This window comes from Clarias gariepinus, chromosome 23 (genome assembly GCF_024256425.1).
Source record: "Clarias gariepinus isolate MV-2021 ecotype Netherlands chromosome 23, CGAR_prim_01v2, whole genome shotgun sequence".
In the NCBI taxonomy this organism is placed as follows: domain Eukaryota; kingdom Metazoa; phylum Chordata; class Actinopteri; order Siluriformes; family Clariidae; genus Clarias; species Clarias gariepinus.
In genome coordinates this window covers 26,132,501-26,152,412 of record NC_071122.1, presented here as the reverse complement: position 1 = coordinate 26,152,412, position 19,912 = coordinate 26,132,501, and the positions used below count along the sequence as shown (strand labels likewise).

Sequence of the window (19,912 nt, the reverse complement as noted above, 5' to 3'; positions counted from 1 at the left end):
ACCTATTTATGCATTCCACGTGTTCAATAATTTCACTCAACATTAAACATTAGATATTTTAATCTGCACTGCAAAGGAAACTGGGCAAAGTGTATTGTGTATAGGTGTGTGTGTGTGTGTGTGTGTGTGTGTGCAATCTGATGCTGTGTGATAAATCTGCAGCTCTAGTAACAGCATTGTGTGTGCGTGTGTGTGTGTGTGTGTGTGTGTGGAGGATAAAGTTCTGCAGCTTTGTGTTAAACCTGTTTGACTTCATTAACTGAGGGTCAGACAAGGATCAGTTCAGCACCAGTTCATCAGATAACATACAAAACACACACACACACACACACACACACTCTCCTGTTTAAACACACACTAAGACCCTGTTTTTGTTGATGATTCCAGGTGTTGTGTGTTTCAGTAAGACGCAGTGTGTACACATGTTGTGATGTTGTGTTACAGAGTGTGTGACGGCGTGCTCTCACTGCTCCGCCCGCGCGCGTTACACCTGCACTGCATCGCTCTCCATCCTGTCATCACATCACACTTTGTTTTTTTAACCAAATAACTCGAGCTATTTAGTTCCATAACCTGCAACCACACGCTGCATCCTGAGGGCACATGTTCACGTCTTAACTGCAACAATCCACACACACACACACGCACACACACACACATGTCTAAACAGTCTGAGAGACAGTCTGGTGTCTCTTTCATCAGTCTGTGTTTCCCAAGTTCAGGTGCGACACCCGAGGCCTGTCTGGTCACAGCGTCACTCCTCACACACACTCACACTCGGAGTGCGCTGGAGAAAACACTCTAATCTCCTGTAGTTTAACGCAAATATTTTCATTCGAGTTTAAAGCAGCAGCAGCGATACGAGTGAGAACAGTTGGGCGTTTGCTTTGTTCCCTCGAGCGTGACACTCCAGGAGACTCCTGTGTAAATCCTGTCGCCTGCAGATCAGACTCTACGCTTTTGTACAAACACTATCAGTATCACACACTTCCTGAATTCACACACGTTTAGCTCCAGCGTGTAACAGACCCAACTCTTACTTTATGGGTTTTAATCTTAAAGTAACTTTAAATAGAAAAATAAATACATTTCTTTAGACTTTTGATTTTTTCTTATTTTGTGTGTGTGTGTATATGTGTGTGTGTATGTGTGTGTGTGTGGGGGGGGGGGGGTAATAAACTAAGATTGTTGCTATCATTTATAGCTCCTGACCTTGGTGTTTTTTTTTTTCTTTCTCTCTAAAGTATGTCAGTTATGAAAGCGATGAATAAACACCTGAAATCCCCAGAGCCTGTTTCCAACACGAAGGGTGTGTTTCAAACGCCACATTAACACTATCATGTGCACTACGTAGCTCACTTATCAAGACCACATCATATCTAAAGAGTGATTCATCACTTTAAATTGTGCACATGTGGTTAAAGTTGGGAAAACACTGCTGAGTTAGCTAACACAGCTGTTAATGCACAGCTGTAAGACACGCGATGAGAGTGGAAATGAGACAGAAGTGTCAGGATTGTCAGCAGGAGTGTGTGTTGGTCAGGAGTGTGTTTCGAGCAGGAGTGTGTGTTGGTCAGGAGTGTGTGTGGGTCAGGAGTGTGTGTTGGTCAGGAGTGTGTGTTGGTCAGGAGTGTGTTTTGAGCAGGAGTGTGTGTGGGTCAGGAGTGTGTGTGGGTCAGGAGTGTGTTTTGAGCAGGAGTGTGTGTTGGTCAGGAGTGTGTGTGGGTCAGGAGTGTGTTTTGATCAGGAGTGTGTGTTGGTCAGGAGTGTGTGTGGGTCAGGAGTGTGTTTTGAGCAGGAGTGTGTGTTGGTCAGGAGTGTGTGTGGGTCAGGAGTGTGTGTTGGTCAGGAGTGTGTGTTGGTCAGGAGTGTGTTTTGAGCAGGAGTGTGTGTGGGTCAGGAGTGTGTGTGGGTCAGGAGTGTGTTTTGAGCAGGAGTGTGTGTTGGTCAGGAGTGTGTGTTGGTCAGGAGTGTGTTTTGAGCAGGAGTGTGTGTTGGTCAGGAGTGTGTTTTGAGCAGGAGTGTGTGTTGGTCAGGAGTGTGTGTGGGTCAGGAGTGTGTTTTGAGCAGGAGTGTGTGTGGGTCAGGAGTGTGTGTGGGTCAGGAGTGTGTGTGGGTCAGGAGTGTGTTTTGAGCAGGAGTGTGTGTTGGTCAGGAGTGTGTTTTGAGCAGGAGTGTGTGTTGGTCAGGAGTGTGTGTTGGTCAGGAGTGTGTTTTGAGCAGGAGTGTGTGTGGGTCAGGAGTGTGTGTGGGTCAGGAGTGTGTGTGGGTCAGGAGTGTGTGTGTAAGCACTGAGGTGCTGAGTTAGCGCACACTGCAGTGGGGTTAAACAAGGCTGCGTTTACGGTTAAACTAAATGAACCTGCAGGTCGACATGTTTCTCTGGCAGGTGACTTTATGAGCTCTGGGTTATGGAGCGCGATATGGATCGAGGCTCCGAGGCTGTAAATGCGTGGGCGGGAAAGTGAAAGCATGAAGTGGAATAATAACTGGCCTGGTTACTCGTTCACCGTCTTGTGACAACAACATACAAAGCTGATATCACTCTCCGCCAATCACAGCGCCCGGCCACGCCCCTCCTGCTCCAGTTTACTGGCAGCACTAACAGAGTTTCCAGTAATCTACGTGCCTGAAGCCGATCCTGAACCCGTGCCAAAAACACCTGCTGAACAGGTACTCCGCTCTCGCTGCCTCTACCACAGGTGTGAATGGCCTTTGTCCTCTTACAGTCTCAAATGTCTGTGTGCCTTGTGTGTGTGTGTGTGTGGGGAGGGGGGTTGCGTTCTGCAGTGGCACACGGTCCGAATGTTCAATGAATAAAATATGAATATGTGCAGTGAGTCTCTTCTGGTCTGTGTGTGATTAGCAGCTCAGGCCCTGATGGACTGCACATCACTTACAAAGCACAGGTTTAATATTTAACTGAACTGAGCAACAAAAAGGTATAAAATATGAGAAACTGCTTAATGCTAGCATTAGCTCTCTGTACTCGCTACTACTGCGCTAAACCAAAGTATTTCCACATAAACAGTGATTTAGTCCTTTATTTATCTCATTATAAATACACATGACGTCTTTGTAACGCCTGAGTTCCTGTTCTCAGTTATAAACCCTCGTCCCCTCAGCCGTCCTCACTGTATTCTCTCTCTACAGGTTCAAACCCTCAGAAACCACACAGCAGTGTAAACTCCTCTGTCCTGAAGATCTGAGAAATCTAACACTTACAGCTTCACCTCTGACTCTCACACACACACCACTCACACTGGAGACTCCTTACACACACTGTCACACTGGAGACTCCTTACACACACCACTCACACTGGAGACTCCTTACACACACCACTCACACTGGAGACTCCTTACACACACTGTCACACTGGAGACTCCTTACACACACTGTCACACTGGAGACTCCTTACACACACCGTCACACTGGAGACTCCTTACACACACCACTCACACTGGAGACTCCTTACACACACCACTCACACTGGAGACTCCTTACACACACCACTCACACTGGAGACTCCTTACACACACCGTCACACTGGAGACTCCTTACACACACCGTCACACTGGAGACTCCTTACACACACCACTCACACTGGAGACTCCTTACACACACCGCTCACACTGGAGACTCCTTACACACACACCACTCACACTGGAGACTCCTTACACACACCACTCACACTGGAGACTCCTTACACACACCGTCACACACTGGAGACTCCTTACACACACCGTCACACACTGGAGACTCCTTACACACACCACTCACACTGGAGACTCCTTACACACACCACTCACACTGGAGACTCCTTACACACACCGCTCACACTGGAGACTCCTTACACACACCGTCACACTGGAGACTCCTTACACACACCGTCACACTGGAGACTCCTTACACACACCGTCACACACTGGAGACTCCTTACACACACCACTCACACTGGAGACTCCTTACACACACCACTCACACTGGAGACTCCTTACACACACCACTCACACTGGAGACTCCTTACACACACCGTCACACACTGGAGACTCCTTACACACACCGTCACACACCGTCACACACCGTCACACTCCTTATAGTCTCAAGCTTCACTGTGTCAGCAATTATAAAAAGCTGTTGCTGTAGAGTCGTGTTAGAGTAAGTGAATGCCTGGGACGCTGTGAATCACAACTTTACCATGTGTCTTCTGTCCACATAACCCGATTTCAAATAAAAACTGCTGACAAATAAAACATTGTGGTGAAGAAGAGGAGCTTCAGACTGTCATCAGCCAGTCAGCAGTATGACTCTTTATCAACCCCCCCCCCCCCCACACACACACACACACATATACACACACATACACTTGTGTTGTACCATTTGTGTGTGTGTTAATGCTACTCAGACACACAGCTGATCGTATAGAGAGACAGTGCAAGCTGTAAACTTGTCTTTCTTGAAACAGTGCATTGTGGGTAGACTGGGTCTAGACCACTGAGTGGGCGGAGTTTCGTCTTTATGACACACTGCACTAAGGTTTGACGACTGACACCTCAGACTGAATTGTGTGTGTGTGTGTATCTGTGTGTGTGTGTGTGTGTGTGTGTGTGTGTGTGTGTGTTATCTCTCGGTCTGTTGCCCCCTTAAACACGCAGACACAAAGAGCAGTGTGTAAACTTCAGTGAAGACAGCAGACTGATGATTTTCATTCCATAAAACTTTTTTATTTAAAAAAACATTCTGATACAAAATACAAACAATATGTTGTACGCAGTAGTGTATATCGCTTTTGTGATATCAATCTGAGATTACGTCTCATACAGGAGACGGTGTGTGTGATTAAAACACACACCATCTGAACAGAACAAGCCCTCACCCTCAGGACACACACACACACACACACACACACACTCACACACACCAGATTTTTTATGGAGCTGTATAAAGAGAATAAAGTCATGTGATGCAGGTGACATGCAGAAACTTCACACGGCAGTAAAACGAGCGAGGGTTTTTATCTCTTCTCCTTGTTCTACATTTAAACAAAAACAACAACGATTCCATTTCAAAGTGTAAAAAATAAAACATCAACTTTTGACACTTGTTTTTCATTAGACACAAGACCTGAAAAGGTTTATAAAAGTAGAGCTTTACACTCGCCGTGTTTCAGTGCGGTTCCTGAAGCACCCTCGGACACGTGGGCCCTCCCACGACCTGCACATCTCCAAAACCCTCAATACACCAAAACCTTTCAGACACTCAGAGGTGTTCAGTGCTTCCTGATAGGAGTTTAATGTGTTTCTGGTGGACTCTAATGGTCTGGACTTTAATGAATGAGTCTCCTAATGGTTCCTGATCGCCTGATTGAGATGGTGTTTGAGAGTTCTTAGATATTGTCTAATGGAAACCTTTAAGGCAGACCATTAGAGATGTTCCTGCTGGATTGTACTGTTCTGAGGGTTCAGGAGGGATGGTGGAGAGAATTAGGGTGATTAGTGGAAGTGAGGAGGGGTAGTGGATGAGTGTTTGTTAGAAACAGCACTGTAACAGAGGCTTAGAGTTTTTTTCGTAACCTTCATCAAAAGCTCCACCATAATCCGGTCATTAAAACAAAGAAGTGTCAATTTTTTTAACATTTTAAAGTATCATGAATTACAACACGACCTTATTATTGGTTCATAAAACCTACTTTAGCCAGTACAGGCTTACAGCGTCTCTGTCACGCTCCTCCCTCAGGGCGGGGAGTTCAGCTACAAAACCAGCCTTCACGCTGACCTGCGTCTCTACGCTAATGTCCTTCATCATGTCTTCCTCATGACTCTGTCCACGCTCCCCTCACACTCCCAACTCCTCCAGCTTCCACCCGCTCGAGTTCTTCCCGAACTTGTAGACGAGTCTCCGGCCGTCCACGCGCTCCAGGATCTCCCTCTTGTAGTAATACCTGCAGAAGACCAAGTCCAGGTTAGAGCGTTCTTCCCACTGAGCTCTGATTGGCTGCCGGGCTATGACGTAAAAACACTTCGAGATCTCTCTGTACGGATCATGCTACATGTGTTAGCATCTAATGCTAAATGCAGTTTAGTCTTTTCCTAGTAATCTGTTTACACTGTTCTAGTCCGTTCGATGATTAGCATTATTCCTTAGTTAGCTTTAGCACTGTTGCTCAGCTGAATGTGTGAGCATGGTGTGTGTTCAAAGCAAAGATTATTTTCTATTATGAGGTTTGATTTCATACCTGTGTGTGTTACACCCCTTTTGTGACTTATCGATAATTAGAAGCGATAATTTGTAATAATGAGTTGCCGTTAATGAGGGCGGAGTCTCACCTCATAGCTCGGCTCAGCTTCTCATACGTCATGCTGGTGTTCTTCTTCTTCTGACCCCACAGCTGAGCCACGGCCTCCGACTTCAGGAACTTAAAGACGCCGTCTCTGCGATCCTCCCATTTCATCAGGCCCTGGTTCCGCTCCGGGTGGATCAGAATGTCGCGGATAAACTCCCACAGGTGTGTACCGCGCGGGGCTGTCGGGTCAGAACAGGAAGTCGGTTAGCCCTGGTGTGGTGCACGTTACTCATCAAACAAAGTCCTGCTGACTCTCACCCATCCACCCACTCATCCACCCACTCATCCACTCACTCACTCACCCATCCACCCACTCATCCACCCACTCATCCACTCACTCACTCACCCATCCACCCACTCACTCACCCACTCACTCACTCACCCATCCACCCACTCATCCACCCACCCACTCACTCACTCATCCACCCACTCACTTACTTACTCACTCACTCACTTACCCATTCACCCACTCATCCACCCACCTACTCACCCACTCACTCACTCACCCACTCACTCACTCACCCACTCACTCACCCACTCACTGACCCACTCACCCACTCATCCACTCACTCACCCACTCACTCACTCACCCACTCACTCACCCACTCACTCACTCACCCACTCACTCACTCACTCACCCACTCACTCACCCACTCACCCACTCACTCACTCACTCACCCACTCACTCACTCACTCACCCACTCACTCACCCACTCACTCACCCACTCACTCACTCACTCACTCACCCATTCACCCACTCATCCACCCACCTACTCACCCACTCACTCACTCACCCACTCACTCACTCACTCACTCACCCACTCACTGACCCACTCACCCACTCACTCACTCACTCACCCACTCACTCACTCACCCACTCACTCACCCACTCACTCACTCACTCACTCACCCACTCACTCACCCACTCACTCACTCACTCACTCACCCACTCACTCACCCACTCACTCACTCACTCATTCACCCACTCACTCACTCACACTCACCCACTCACTCACCCACTCACTCACCCACTCACTCACCCACTCACCCACCCACTCACTCACCCACTCACCCACTCACTCACTCACCCACTCACTCACTCACCCACCCACTCACTCACCCACTCACTCACTCACTCACTCACTCACTCACCCACTCACTCACCCACTCACTCACCCACTCACTCACTCACTCACCCACTCACTCACCCACTCACTCACTCACCCACTCACTCACTCACCATGCTTGTTCTTTTTGTTCTCTATGAAGTGCTCGGAGCCGCGGCCCAGTTTAGGAGGGCGGCCTCGTCTCTTCTTCTCCACTGGTTCTTGCTTGAAGCTCTCTGAGAGAAACCACAGAACACACACACACACACGTTAAACATTACACACACGTTACAAATATAAAGCTCATATCAATGTGCTCAGTCTAATACGGCATCGGTGCTGCATATTAAATACTAACATGTCTCACCATAAACCCAACGATGAACGGCTAAAAACTTCAACCACAAACGTCAGACGGTCATTAATTAGATTAAATAATGAAAAATAAAGCGACACGTACAGTGTAACTCCATTTCAACGTGTCACTGATTAATTTCCCATAACAGCAGCACACACAGCATTTTTATTCCTCACATACGCATCACTTACAGCTTCTGTACTAATAACTGAGAGACACGATCAAGCTGCCCTGTTATTATTATTATTATTATATTATTATTATTAAAACTTACTTGGTGAGTAATTGTGCTGCGTCTCTGCGTACTCGTGTTCTGAATCACTTCCAGCGGATTCGGGAGAACTCGGGTTCATGAGTCCTCCTGCAGAGAGAGAGACCGAGACAGAGGTGGCGCTATGGTCAGGAGAGCACTCACACACACATCACTCACACCAGCAGTGGACATGCAGAGGAACGAGCGAGAGGCTTGTGCAGAGACAGAACAGTTAATCTGGAGGAGATTTGATGATGAGGTGTGACTCTGACCTGGGATGGAGCTCTGCAGACTCTCTGAGTACGACTCGTAGCCGTGGTCACTGCCTGGTGTGAGCTGCGTTTTATACTCGTTGTAGTAGCTCAAGTCGCTCTCTTTGTTATCTGCACAGTAAAGATCCTGCTCAGTACATGGCTCTCTGTCTCACCCTGTGTGTGTGCGTGTGTGTGTGTGCGTGTGTATGTGTGCGTGTGTGAGTGTGTGTGCCTCACCTGTGGCAACACTCTGGACGATCACACTGTCGAGCGTGGGACCATCGCTGAACGGGGATTGGGGGAGGTCCAACAGGAAGCTGTTCAGCAGCTCATACGTCTCGTTCAGCATGAAGTTCTGTGTGATGTCCTCAGCTGGAGACGGACACAGGAAGTAGAATTCTCACTCAGTGTTTTTCACTCAAACTTGCTATCAAATATAACGCCATCATCCTGACCCTGACCTCTCTCCTGACCCTGACCCCTCATCCTGACCTTGACCCCTCTCCTGACCTTGACCCCTCTCCTGACCTTGACCCCTCTCCTGACCCTGACCCCTCTCCTGGACCCCGCCCCTCATCCTGACGCCTCTTCTTAAAACTCTCCTGGCTTTTCTTGGTGTTAATGTTCTGCTTTGCACGTGATGAATGCGATGTGTGTGTGTGTGTGTGTGTGTGTGTTAGCGCAGCCTGTACCTCACCTTGTTTGTGTTTGAGGTTCTCGAGGTTCTGGTGCAGTGTCTCCCCGAGCTGCGGCCCGAAGGCGGCCGTCATGGCGTCCCTGCTGAGCGAGCACAGCACCGAGCCGTCCATGTTGCAGCACTCCAGGTTCAGCAGCGAGGCGTCGTATTTACTGTCCTCCACATGGAAGTCGATCCAGTCCAGAACGTTCCGTCTGCTCCAGAACTGAGGGTTCAGCTGCTGCCATGGACCTGCAGGAAGGGGCGGAGCTACAGGTGAACCCATGAAAAAAGACCTGCACAGGTAAACTCCGGTGTACCAGACACACACAATACACACACTGAGCTGCACTGGCAGAATAAACTCTGTCTGTCCACCTGTCCGTCTGTCCACCTGTCTGTCTGTCCAACTGTCTGTCTGTCCACCAGTCTGTCTGTCCACCAGTCTGTCTGTCCACCGGTCTGTCTGTCCACCTGTCTGTCTGTCCAACTGTCTGTCTGTCCACCTGTCTGTCTGTCCAACTGTCTGTCTGTCCACCTGTCTATCTATTCACCTGTCTGTCTGTCCACCGGTCTGTCTGTCCAACTGTCTATCTGTCCACCTGTCTGTCTGTCCAACTGTCTATCTGTCCACCTGTCTGTCTGTCCAACTGTCTATCTGTCCACCTGTCTGTCTGTCCAACTGTCCATCTGTCCACCAGTCTGTCTGTCCACCTGTCTATCTGTCCACCTGTCTGTCTGTCCAACTGTCCATCTGTCCACCAGTCTGTCTGTCCACCTGTCTATCTGTCCACCTGTCTGTCTGTCCAACTGTCCATCTGTCCACCAGTCTCTGTCCACCTGTCTGTCTGTCCAACTGTCTATCTGTCCACCTGTCTGTCTGTCCAACTGTCCGTCTGTCCACCTGTCTGTCTGTCCACCTGTCTGTCTGTCCACCTGTCTGCCTCTCAGGTAAACGCAGGTGAGAGAGAGTGATCTCAGTGCTCAGGTGTGCTCGGAGCTGATTTACTGTTTGATCTGAAAACAAACAGCTTTCTGTTTCAGCCTTATCTCTCCATGACATAAACGTGTGTGTGTGTGTGTGTGTGTGTGTGTGCAGGGGTGATAAATAAAGCTGCATTCCTGCAGCAGTGTTAAAACATTTTGTGTGTTAATTATTTCTCAGCTTGAGGGTTAGTGTGTTCAGCCAGAACCTGCACACACACACCACACACACCACACACAAACTGCACACACACACCGCACATACCACACACCACACAACACACACACACACACCCCACATCACACAATACTTTTACACACTACTCAAAATACACTAGAAGTTACACACTACACGTTACACACTACACACTACACAGCAGGGTTTGTTAGTGTTACTCATTGCATGTGTGTGATGATGAAGTCTATCTATGGCTTGTTTGACCTTGACCTTGATCAGCCTCATTAATGCTGCTTGTAAAGTTCTAATAAAGTCTTAAAATACCTCCTACTGTTAAATTCATTATATTATTATATTACATTATTATTATTATTATTATTGTTGTTGTTGTTGTTGTTATTATTATATTTTATAAACATGATATATAATCATTTTATTATATAATTGTAAGTACTGCTTTGACAGTTTATGAATTAGTTTAATTAAATTTTAATAATAATGAATGAATACATTTTTATAACAGAAATTAATATAATAAATGTATTTATGGATGTTGGTTCTCTAATAGAGCATACGCTATACAGTGTGTGTGTGTGTGTGTGTGTGTGTGTGTGTGTGTGTGTGAGTGAGTGTGATATGTACTGTATATGAGTGTGTGTGTGTGAGCAGTGTGTCTCTTACCGACTGTACTGTGTACATTGTTGTTGCTGTTGCAGTAGTGTGTGTCGTTAAATGGTGTGTTGCGGTGCATGGTGGGAAAGCCGGCGGGATGCAGGCTCGTCTCGCTGGGGTACAGGTTAGCGTTAGCGTTATTCAGGATGTGGCTCAACTCACTGGAGGCCATCATGGTCCTACACACACACACACACACACACACACACACACATTACTATTCACTATATAAGCATTCGCATATCATGTCAAATAATTCCGTATAATTCTATCATCCATTAGAATGCAGGTCATTTATATATTTATATTTACAGTATAGAGTGTATGATTATGTAAACACACTCACGACATCATAGAGAATAAAGTTAATGAAATTATAAACACAATACAAAACAGAAAAATCTATTTATCAATAAGCATAAAGAAATGAGAAGAGCGTTACTACAGCAACAGGGGAGTAACATGCACATAGAGAAATCTATAACAGAAAAGATTTCACATGTGACTGTGTGTGTGTGTGTGTGTGTGTGTGTGTGTGTTACCTGCTTGTCGTGTGATGCAGGTTTCTGGTGTCCAAGCCTCGAGTGTGTGTGTGCAGTATAATCCGCTCCTCAGAGGTCTGAGTGTGTGAGTGTGTGTGTGTGTGTTTAAGCTCAGTGTGTGTTTCAGGTGCAGATTACCTGAGCTCCTCTCACCTGCACACTTTTATAACTAGGAGACACACATGGGGGCGGAGCTACAGGAAGGGAGGAGAATTCCAAAGAATCAGAACAGGACCGCTCCCTCCACTTCCTCTCTCTCCGTCTGTCTGTCTCTCTACCTGTCTGTCTGCTCGCCTCTTTATCTGTCTGTCTATACCTTCCTAAACCCATTATATAAAAAAAAATAAAACACACACACACACACACACACACATATATATATATATATATATATATATGTGTGTGTGTGTGTGTGTGTGTGTGTGTTTTATTTTTTTTTACTGGTTTCAATTTACTGCAGGAGTGGTTTCTTAATATTTGCTCAGTGTTGTTTTTCAGAAAATCCAACGTATACACACACACACACACACACACACACACACACAATGGGCTGGTATTTTAGATTGTTCGCTGCTAAACCGAGGTGTAATATGATGCGGTGCCACACTGTAATTAATGCAGTGTGAATAAGCAAGATGAGATATGAACACACACACATATGGACACACACACAGACACACATCATGCACACACACACACACACACACACACTTATCAGCTCTGTGCACAATGCTTAATTTCATAATATCTTTCATTTACAAAATGAGTCATTTGTCTGTGTTTGATGACAGTAGGGTGTGTGTGTGTGTGTGTGTGTGGCCTGACCCCTATTGGCAGCAGGAAGTAATGAAACTACACCGACACACACACACACACCAATGTGAAGCATGTACATATACTGTATATACCCAATAGATGTATTTTCAGCCTGCCCTTAATGCAACCTGAGATAAAGATCTCACCAGGATTCTCCATGTTCCAGGATCCCTGAGGTCCAGCAGTGGACCATGGATGAGGAAAAGAACAAATGCTGCAAAGTGAGGTGACAAAATTCCACCAGTTTCTGATCCAGTCTCATTGTGGTGGTGTCCAAGGTGGAACCCCAGGATATTTAACAATGGGATGTCTTGGGAAATGTCCAGTTATTCTCAACCCTTGACTCAACCAAGGGCTCTAGGCAAGTGGCCCTAAGCCCTGATGACCAAAGCACAAAACAAAACGCTGAACTCTCCTATCACAGCTGAGTGATGAACTGCTCCAGTGCCACTAGCTCGACTAAGCATTTCACTGCATATCGTATGACTGTGTATGACTGTGTATGTGACAAATAAAATTTAAATTTGAAAACAGCACTGCAGTCTGCTGGTGTCAGTGTTAGTACCAGACCCAACCCAACACCCCACCCACCCCCTTTAGCCTTAAGCCATGTTAAAGTGTCTGATGGATACGGTGCTCTGTCCCTGTCCCCTACCGCAATGATGAGGGTATACACTCCAAGACCTGAGTGACCATCTGTTCCTATTCAATTATGTACTGAATGCTATCTGTCAGGCCAGGGTCACCACCAACCAACCCCCACAAGTGTCACCATGGCAATTAACCTGAGATAATTACGTCCCTGGAGCTTCCTGTGCCTCAGGAAAACAAAAGGGAACTGTTCGAGAGTGTCCTTTCCTCCAACCAAAGCATGAGCTTTTCTGGAGCTGGCCAATAGTATCATTGTTTTGTATCTAACTTACCTTCATTAGTGGCACCTCTCTCTCACTTAACAAAATGGGCAACCAAAATATCAAGAAAGCACAGAGAATTTCCCCACCAGCTCCTCCATCTACACCACCCTGACTTTATCCTGCCTCTCCTGGTTTACACAAATCTGTTGGAGATGGACCTAGCTACTGTCCATTTGTAGAAGTTTAAATTTAAGAAGATCACCCTGTCCTCTATTTAACCAGGAAGGTATCTAGCAGTAGAACGAACCCTGGAAGAACTCAGATGATATTTTCTGAGTGATGAACTGCCCCAGTGCCACTAGCTCGACAAGTTCTCTGCGATATATATATAGATATCTATATCTACAGTATATACACTAGAGGGTATCTGCAGCTCCTGATGACTGTGTGTGCTACCATTACCTGTGAATGGAGTGTGCAGTCTATTCTCTGCCAGTCCTCACGCTGTCCTGGTGTTTCTGCAGCCCTCACTCCTGCCTGTTGTACAGTATGTGCTGTTGCTGTAGACGCTCTGTAGTCGGATTCAGGGCTGCAGTAACTATGAGCTCACCCTCATCGTACCCGTTTCTATTCCTGTGACATATTTACTGTATGACATAAGTTGATGATGACGTTGCCTACTGTTTTTTTTTATTTATTTTTTTTATTTTATTTATTTGATCAGGGACAATGCACAAACAACATTAGTCTAAAATAAGAAGAGATGTCATGTGCCAGGTTATAGCAAAAATGCTAATTTCCACCCGCAGTCCCTGGACAGGTTGTTGTTACACTTACAAAAGCTTATTAAATGTATACAAAAAAATACATAGAAACTCATAAAAGCACTTTCTATCATCATTCAATTCACTCACTCACAATTTACAGCATTCATATCACAATCATTTAGTGCGTACAAATTTGCTTTGATAATAACCACTGTTTGGTCAGGCGTGTAAAAGTACAATAATTTGTGCATGAAATAATTTCATTTGGAAGAGTGTTCCAAAGGCTCACTGCTTTATAGGAGAAAGATTGTTGACCATATGCAGTTTTGCATCTTGTAACGCTGCACTCTCCTCTAACTGTCGACCGTTATCTACTGTTATCTTCAGTGAGGAACACGTCTGTGACACAACTGTGATGGAACAACCTGTTCAATATACGCAGCACTGCCTGCTGTTACATTCAGAGAGGATAGTGCCTACTGTTGCATTCGGTGAGGGACACCAGTGACATGTGGACAATATGATAAAAACTGATCATGACGCTCCCTACTGTTACATTCGGCGAGGAACGCTGGTGACACGTTGGCACGGAACTAACCTGCACAACAATACAAAGCTACAAAAAAAGAAATTCTAGTCCTCTAGCCATCACAGTTTGGCCCTTATCAAAGTCACTTAAATCCATATGCTTGCCCTTTTCTTCTGCTTCCAACACATTAACTTCAGGACGAAAGGTTCACTTGCAGAAGGTTCACAAAAGTTGAGTCTGGTTCCTCTCAAGGTTCCTTTCTATTACCATCTTCGGGGGGTTTTTCCCTCAGCACCGTCGCCCTCGGCTCGGCTGATTCATACACATTTATTTCGCTTATACAGATTTCCATAATTTCCTTAAAAGTGTTATATAAATAAAATTTAATAAAATTGAATTGAACTTGCTGTCTAATAGATCCCACCCACTTCCAGGCATCATTTTAATGAGATATGAAAATGTAGCTACTGTAAGAAGGGACCGGCTGAGAGCAACGCCAAATCTGCAGCTGTTGTGGGATGTTCCTACCAAATGGAGGCACCAAAAGTGATCGATCAATGGGAGGAAAACCCGGGAACTGGCCCCCAGACTCAATGATCTCAAGGACCTACACTGTAAAACATCTCTGTAATTTTAACAGTAAAATACCGTATAAATGCTACAGAATAAAACCGTATTTCACAAAACTTGGGATAACAATAATTTACAGTGAAAAACTGTGATTAGTTTTACAAAGTAAGACCCTAAATTTAACAGTTAAAAACATATGAAAATATGCTTTATTGCAGTAAAATTTGAAAAAGTTATGGATGTAACATATAAACTCTCAGAAAATGTATTTGTTACTAATATACTGAAGCATCAGTTTACATTTTACTAAACCTTTGTTAATAGAGTTTAAAAATTAGTAAATATTTGCTCTGTAAAAAATAAACCATAAATCTTAGAGTAAGAAAAAACAATTTTGCCAGAAATTTCCAATAAAACATACGATAGCAACATTATTGTTTGTACGGGATTGCACTCATTATACTGTATATTTTACGGATTTTTATAGTTTTTTCTACAGTTTATAGCCGTCTAATATACATTTAATTTTAACAGGAAAATACTGTATAAATGCTACAGAATCAAACCGTATTTTACAAAACTTGGGATAACCGTTGAATTTACAGTAAAAAAATTGTAACTAGTTTTACAGAGAGAGACCTTAAATTTAACAGTTAAAAAAATATGAAAATATGGTTTATTGCAGTAAAATTGATGATATACTCGATTTATAAAAAGGAAACTCTCAGAGAAGTTATTTGATACTAATATCATGAAGCATCAGTTTATATTTTACTAAACCTTTGTTGATAGAGTATAAAAATAAAAAAAATATCTGCTTTGTAAAAAATAAACCGTAAATTTTATGTTAAAAAACTGGCAGCTGTGTTTGCCAAAAATGTACCATAAACAATAAGGTAGCAACATTATATATATTGTATATAACTGTATATTTTACGGATTTTAATAGTTTTTTCTACGGTTTATAAATAGACCGTAAATTTACGGTAAAAACTGGCAGCTGTGGTTGGCAGAAATTTACCAGATCTGCACGTGCACACCTCTCCTTCCCTTTTTCCCTCCCTCCCTCCTTTAACCCTTTCCTTCCGTAAGTAAAATTACCCCTTTTCCGTAAGACCTCGCCACATGTCCGTGTTTGTTGTTGCCCCCCTTGTGCCAAACCCATCACAAAATACATGAACATATTTAACACCCCGTGCAGTGTGCACTTAATATTGTTTTGCTGTATTTATAATAAAATACATGGGACCAGCTGATGTCCCAATCTTGGATACATTTTGATGGGTTTTGATAATTTAATTTAAGTTTGTATTCATCAGTCAGTATAAAAGTATTCTTAATAGTTTCTAACAGTAAAATCCGAATGATTAGCGATGTAACTTCTATCTCTTTTAGCTCCCAGCTAGTGTGATAAAATGATGCGTTCACAGATTTGCTGAATGAATTTACTGTGGTTATTTATAATAAAAAATAGTCCAACAATGACAGTGATTGTGTAGCAAGCATGGGAGTGTAGTGGTTAGCACTGTCGCCTCCCGCCCTAGGGTTCGGGTTCGATTCCCGTCTCTGTGTGCATGGAGTTTGTATGTTCTCCAGGTAACCCCCCCCCCACCCCCCCACCCCCACTATATATAGGCCTACAGGATAAAGTGGTATAGACAATGAGGAAGTTCTGATCTGTAAAAAAGATGGACATAAACCATTATTATTACAACATAAATCTTTCAATTAGACAGTTCTGGGCTGTAAAAACCTTGGTTATGATCCCTATTTGTTACAACGTAAACCCTGGAATTTGACGGGAATAAACTGTTTTTATAACAACATAAACATGTTAATTAGACAGTTATAAACCGTACAATAACCAATTCAAATCTGTAAAATATACAGTATAATGAGTGTAATCCCGTACAACCAAAAGTTTTTTTATGGTGAACGTCTGGCAACCACAGCTGCCGCTTTTTTACCGTAAATTTACAATTTATTTTTTACATTGTACTCAGTATTGGGTAGAGAGAGAGAGAGAGAGAGAGAGAGAGAGAGCTGTTTATAACCCCATGATGCGGCTGTGAGTGTTTTCTCTTTTGTCCTCACTTTTTCCATTACTCAACACAATGGTGAAAGAAAGCATGTGAGACATGTCCAGGTAATGTTACCTGCTCTTTCCAACATTTCACAATCAGAGAGGCGTCTAGGAATGCAGGAGAGCCAGAACTCTGTGTGTGTGTGTGTGTGTGTGTGTTGTTCATTTAATTTCTTTTTCTTTTTTTGTGTGTTCCTCTTCATTCTTTTAACTCATACCACTCATACCTCAGTGTTCTGTGTTAATCTTCATTTCGGTGCCTTTACATTTAAATGGATCTTCTCAAATTTTCTCCCAGCTCCACGGTGTGTGTATGATCCTCCCTGTATGATCCTCACATGAGGACTGTTGGGTATGATTGAGGATGAGTCGGCTCTCAGGAGGTCAGTGTGTCACCTGTTAGTCCATCAGCAGCACTGTGATAAAAGAGCCTCACACACACACACACACACACACACTCACACACACACACACACACACACACACACTCACACACCTGCTGTTCCATGTTCATATGGTCCCAAACCACTATCTCTGCTAACTGCACCGCTCCCAATCTTACCCCAACCGTCTCACACTCATATACACATCATCATCATCATCATCATCATCATATAAACATCACGAGTCATAACACTGATTAACATCATTAAAGTTAATAATAAACTTAGTATAAAAGAATCGACAGACTGTGTGTGTGAGACAGTTTGTGGGTCATTTAGTCTGTAAGAAAGAGGTGTGTGTGTGTGTGTGTGTGTGTGTGTGTGTGTGTGTGTGTAGGAATGTCCCTAGTATCACTTATCTGTCAGTTCTGCAGTGCTTTTTATAGTGCATGCAGCAGCTGCGCACACACACACACACACACACACACACACACACACACTGCCCTCAACACAAACATATCTACTGCTACTTCTAACTTAGAGACAGATACACTGCTTCCAACACACACACACACACACATACAAACTGGGTACTATAAATACTGTCCTCCAGTCATATCCCCTCACACTCTCACCGACCCACTCCCACTCCCACACACACACACACACACACACGCAGATAGTCATGGCAGATCAGGCAAGCAGCAGCAGTGTGAGAGTCAGGAAGGACAGAGCGATGGAGAGAAAGAAGGAGACGGAGGAGTGTAAGGCAGACCAGGGGCCTGAGGAGGGCGCGGAGAGCGGGGTGGGGACTGGAGACGCAGCCGTGATGAGCAACGGAGCGACGGAGAGCGAAAAACCTGAGGAGATGGAGCTGCCACCCTTCCAGATCATCACTGGGTGAGAGACAGTCTCGCACACACACACACACACACACACACACACACAAGCTAATGAGTGTATCTGAGTTCCAGAGTCAGAGTCTGGAATAAAGTTATTTATTTCTTTTCTTTTTTTGAGTGATTGGCGTAAATGACTGATGCTCCGCCCCTCATTATCTCCTATTGGTTGACATGCTGTCATATAACAATACAGTCCAATCAACTCTAATCAATTCAATTCAATTTAATTGAATCATTCTTTAAACAGTGCTCACTGTCGCAAAGCAGCTTTAGAGAACTGAAGCGAGGGAGTGTGACCGCCTTCAGACTTTGGGTCTGGTGATGAGTTACGTCTTCTACAGGACTCGTCTCTCGGCCAATCACAGAGGTCTTAGTGAAGCGTGCTGATGGGCCGTGCTGTAGCAGTGTGATAGTGTGACGTGTCACCTGAAACTCTGGCAGCTTTAAGTGGGTTAATTCTGTCTGTGTGGGTCACCCAGGGCAGCCCGTGTGTGTGTGTGTGTGTGTGTGTGTGTGGGTGGACAGAGAGAGGGCAGATATTAATAGACTGTAGATTATCATTAAAATTCCTGGCCATCAGCATGCAAATGAGTGTCTTTGCATCTAATCTAGTCTTTGCATTACCCCTAAGTGTGTACTCCTGAGTGTGTACTCCTGAGTGTGTACTCCTGAGTGTGTACTCCTGAGTGTGTACCCCTGAGTGTGTACTCCTGAGTGTGTACCCCTGAGTGTGTACTCCTGAGTGTGTACTCCTGAGTGTGTACCCCTGAGTGTGTACTCCTGAGTGTGTACCCCTGAGTGTGTACTCCTGAGTGTGTACCCCTGAGTGTGTACTCCTGAGTGTGTACTCCTGAGTGTTTACCCGTGAGTGTGTACCCGTAAGTGCGTACAGCTGTGTGTGTACCCATGAGTGTGTACCCGAGAGTGTGTACTCCTGAGTGTGTACCCGTGAGTGTACTCTTGAGTGTGTACCCGTGAGTGTACTCTTGAGTGTGTACCCGTGAGTGTGTACCTGTGAGTGTGTACCCCTGAGTGTGTACTCCTGAGTGTGTACTCCTGAGTGTGTACTCCTGAGTGTTTACCCGTGAGTGTGTACCCGTAAGTGCGTACAGCTGTGTGTGTACCCGTGAGTGTGTACCCGAGAGTGTGTACTCCTGAGTGTGTACCCGTGAGTGTACTCTTGAGTGTGTACCCGTGAGTGTACTCCTGAGTGTGTACCCGTGAGTGTGTACCTGTGAGTGTGTACCCCTGAGTGTGTACTCCTGAGTGTGTACTCCTGAGTGTGTACTCCTGAGTGTGTACCCCTGAGTGTGTACCCCTGAGTGTGTACTCCTGAGTGTGTACCCCTGAGTGTGTACTCCTGTGTGTACCCCTGAGTGTGTACCCCTGAGTGTGTACTCCTGAGTGTGTACTCCTGAGTGTGTACCCCTGAGTGTGTACCCCTGAGTGTGTACTCCTGAGTGTTTACCCGTGAGTGTTTACCCGTAAGTGCGTACAGCTGTGTGTGTACCCGTGAGTGTGTACCTGTGAGTGTGTACCCGAGAGTGTGTACTCCTGAGTGTGTACCCGTGAGTGTACTCTTGAGTGTGTACCCGTGAGTGTGTACCTGTGAGTGTGTACCCGTGAGTGTGTACCTGTGAG

The 19,912-nt window shown here is 45.0% G+C and overlaps 2 protein-coding genes across 3 annotated transcripts in view; one reads left to right on the top strand and one right to left on the bottom strand.

The window, feature by feature from the left end:
* Positions 1–4,697: 4,697 nt before the first annotated feature.
* On the bottom strand, positions 4,698–11,524 carry elf3 (E74-like factor 3 (ets domain transcription factor, epithelial-specific)). The gene is made up of 9 exons (XM_053484649.1): positions 11,368–11,524; positions 10,835–11,004; positions 9,013–9,243; positions 8,553–8,687; positions 8,334–8,444; positions 8,083–8,169; positions 7,585–7,686; positions 6,328–6,523; positions 4,698–5,942 (listed from the first exon to the last, which is right to left on the bottom strand). Exons 2-9 carry the CDS (start codon positions 10,998–11,000, stop codon positions 5,837–5,839), a joined length of 1,134 nt encoding a protein of 377 aa, XP_053340624.1. The 5' UTR covers positions 11,001–11,004; positions 11,368–11,524; the 3' UTR covers positions 4,698–5,836.
* A 6,464-nt stretch (positions 11,525–17,988) lies between these two features.
* apobec2a (apolipoprotein B mRNA editing enzyme, catalytic polypeptide-like 2a) overlaps positions 17,989–19,912 on the top strand; it is a 5,391-nt gene continuing 3,467 nt past the window's right edge. For both annotated transcript variants that reach the window (XR_008356191.1, XM_053484656.1), the window contains exon 1: positions 17,989–18,269. Coding sequence is in view for 1 of the 2 variants with exons in the window: in XM_053484656.1 (XP_053340631.1) it covers positions 18,055–18,269 (215 nt within the window). In the remaining variant the exon portion in view is untranslated. The remainder of the gene's footprint in view (positions 18,270–19,912) is intronic.

Bases quoted from the DNA above. Each gene is read 5' to 3' on its own strand.
- elf3 (XM_053484649.1), bottom strand. From the start codon at position 11,000: ATGATGGCCTCCAGTGAGTTGAGCCACATCCTGAATAACGCTAACGCT. The intron at 8,688-9,012 runs GTGAGGTACAGG...GTCCGTCTCCAG, and splicing joins GAACCTCAAACACAAACAAG to CTGAGGACATCACACAGAAC. The intron at 8,445-8,552 runs GTGAGGCACACA...TTTACTGTGCAG, and splicing joins CGTCCAGAGTGTTGCCACAG to ATAACAAAGAGAGCGACTTG.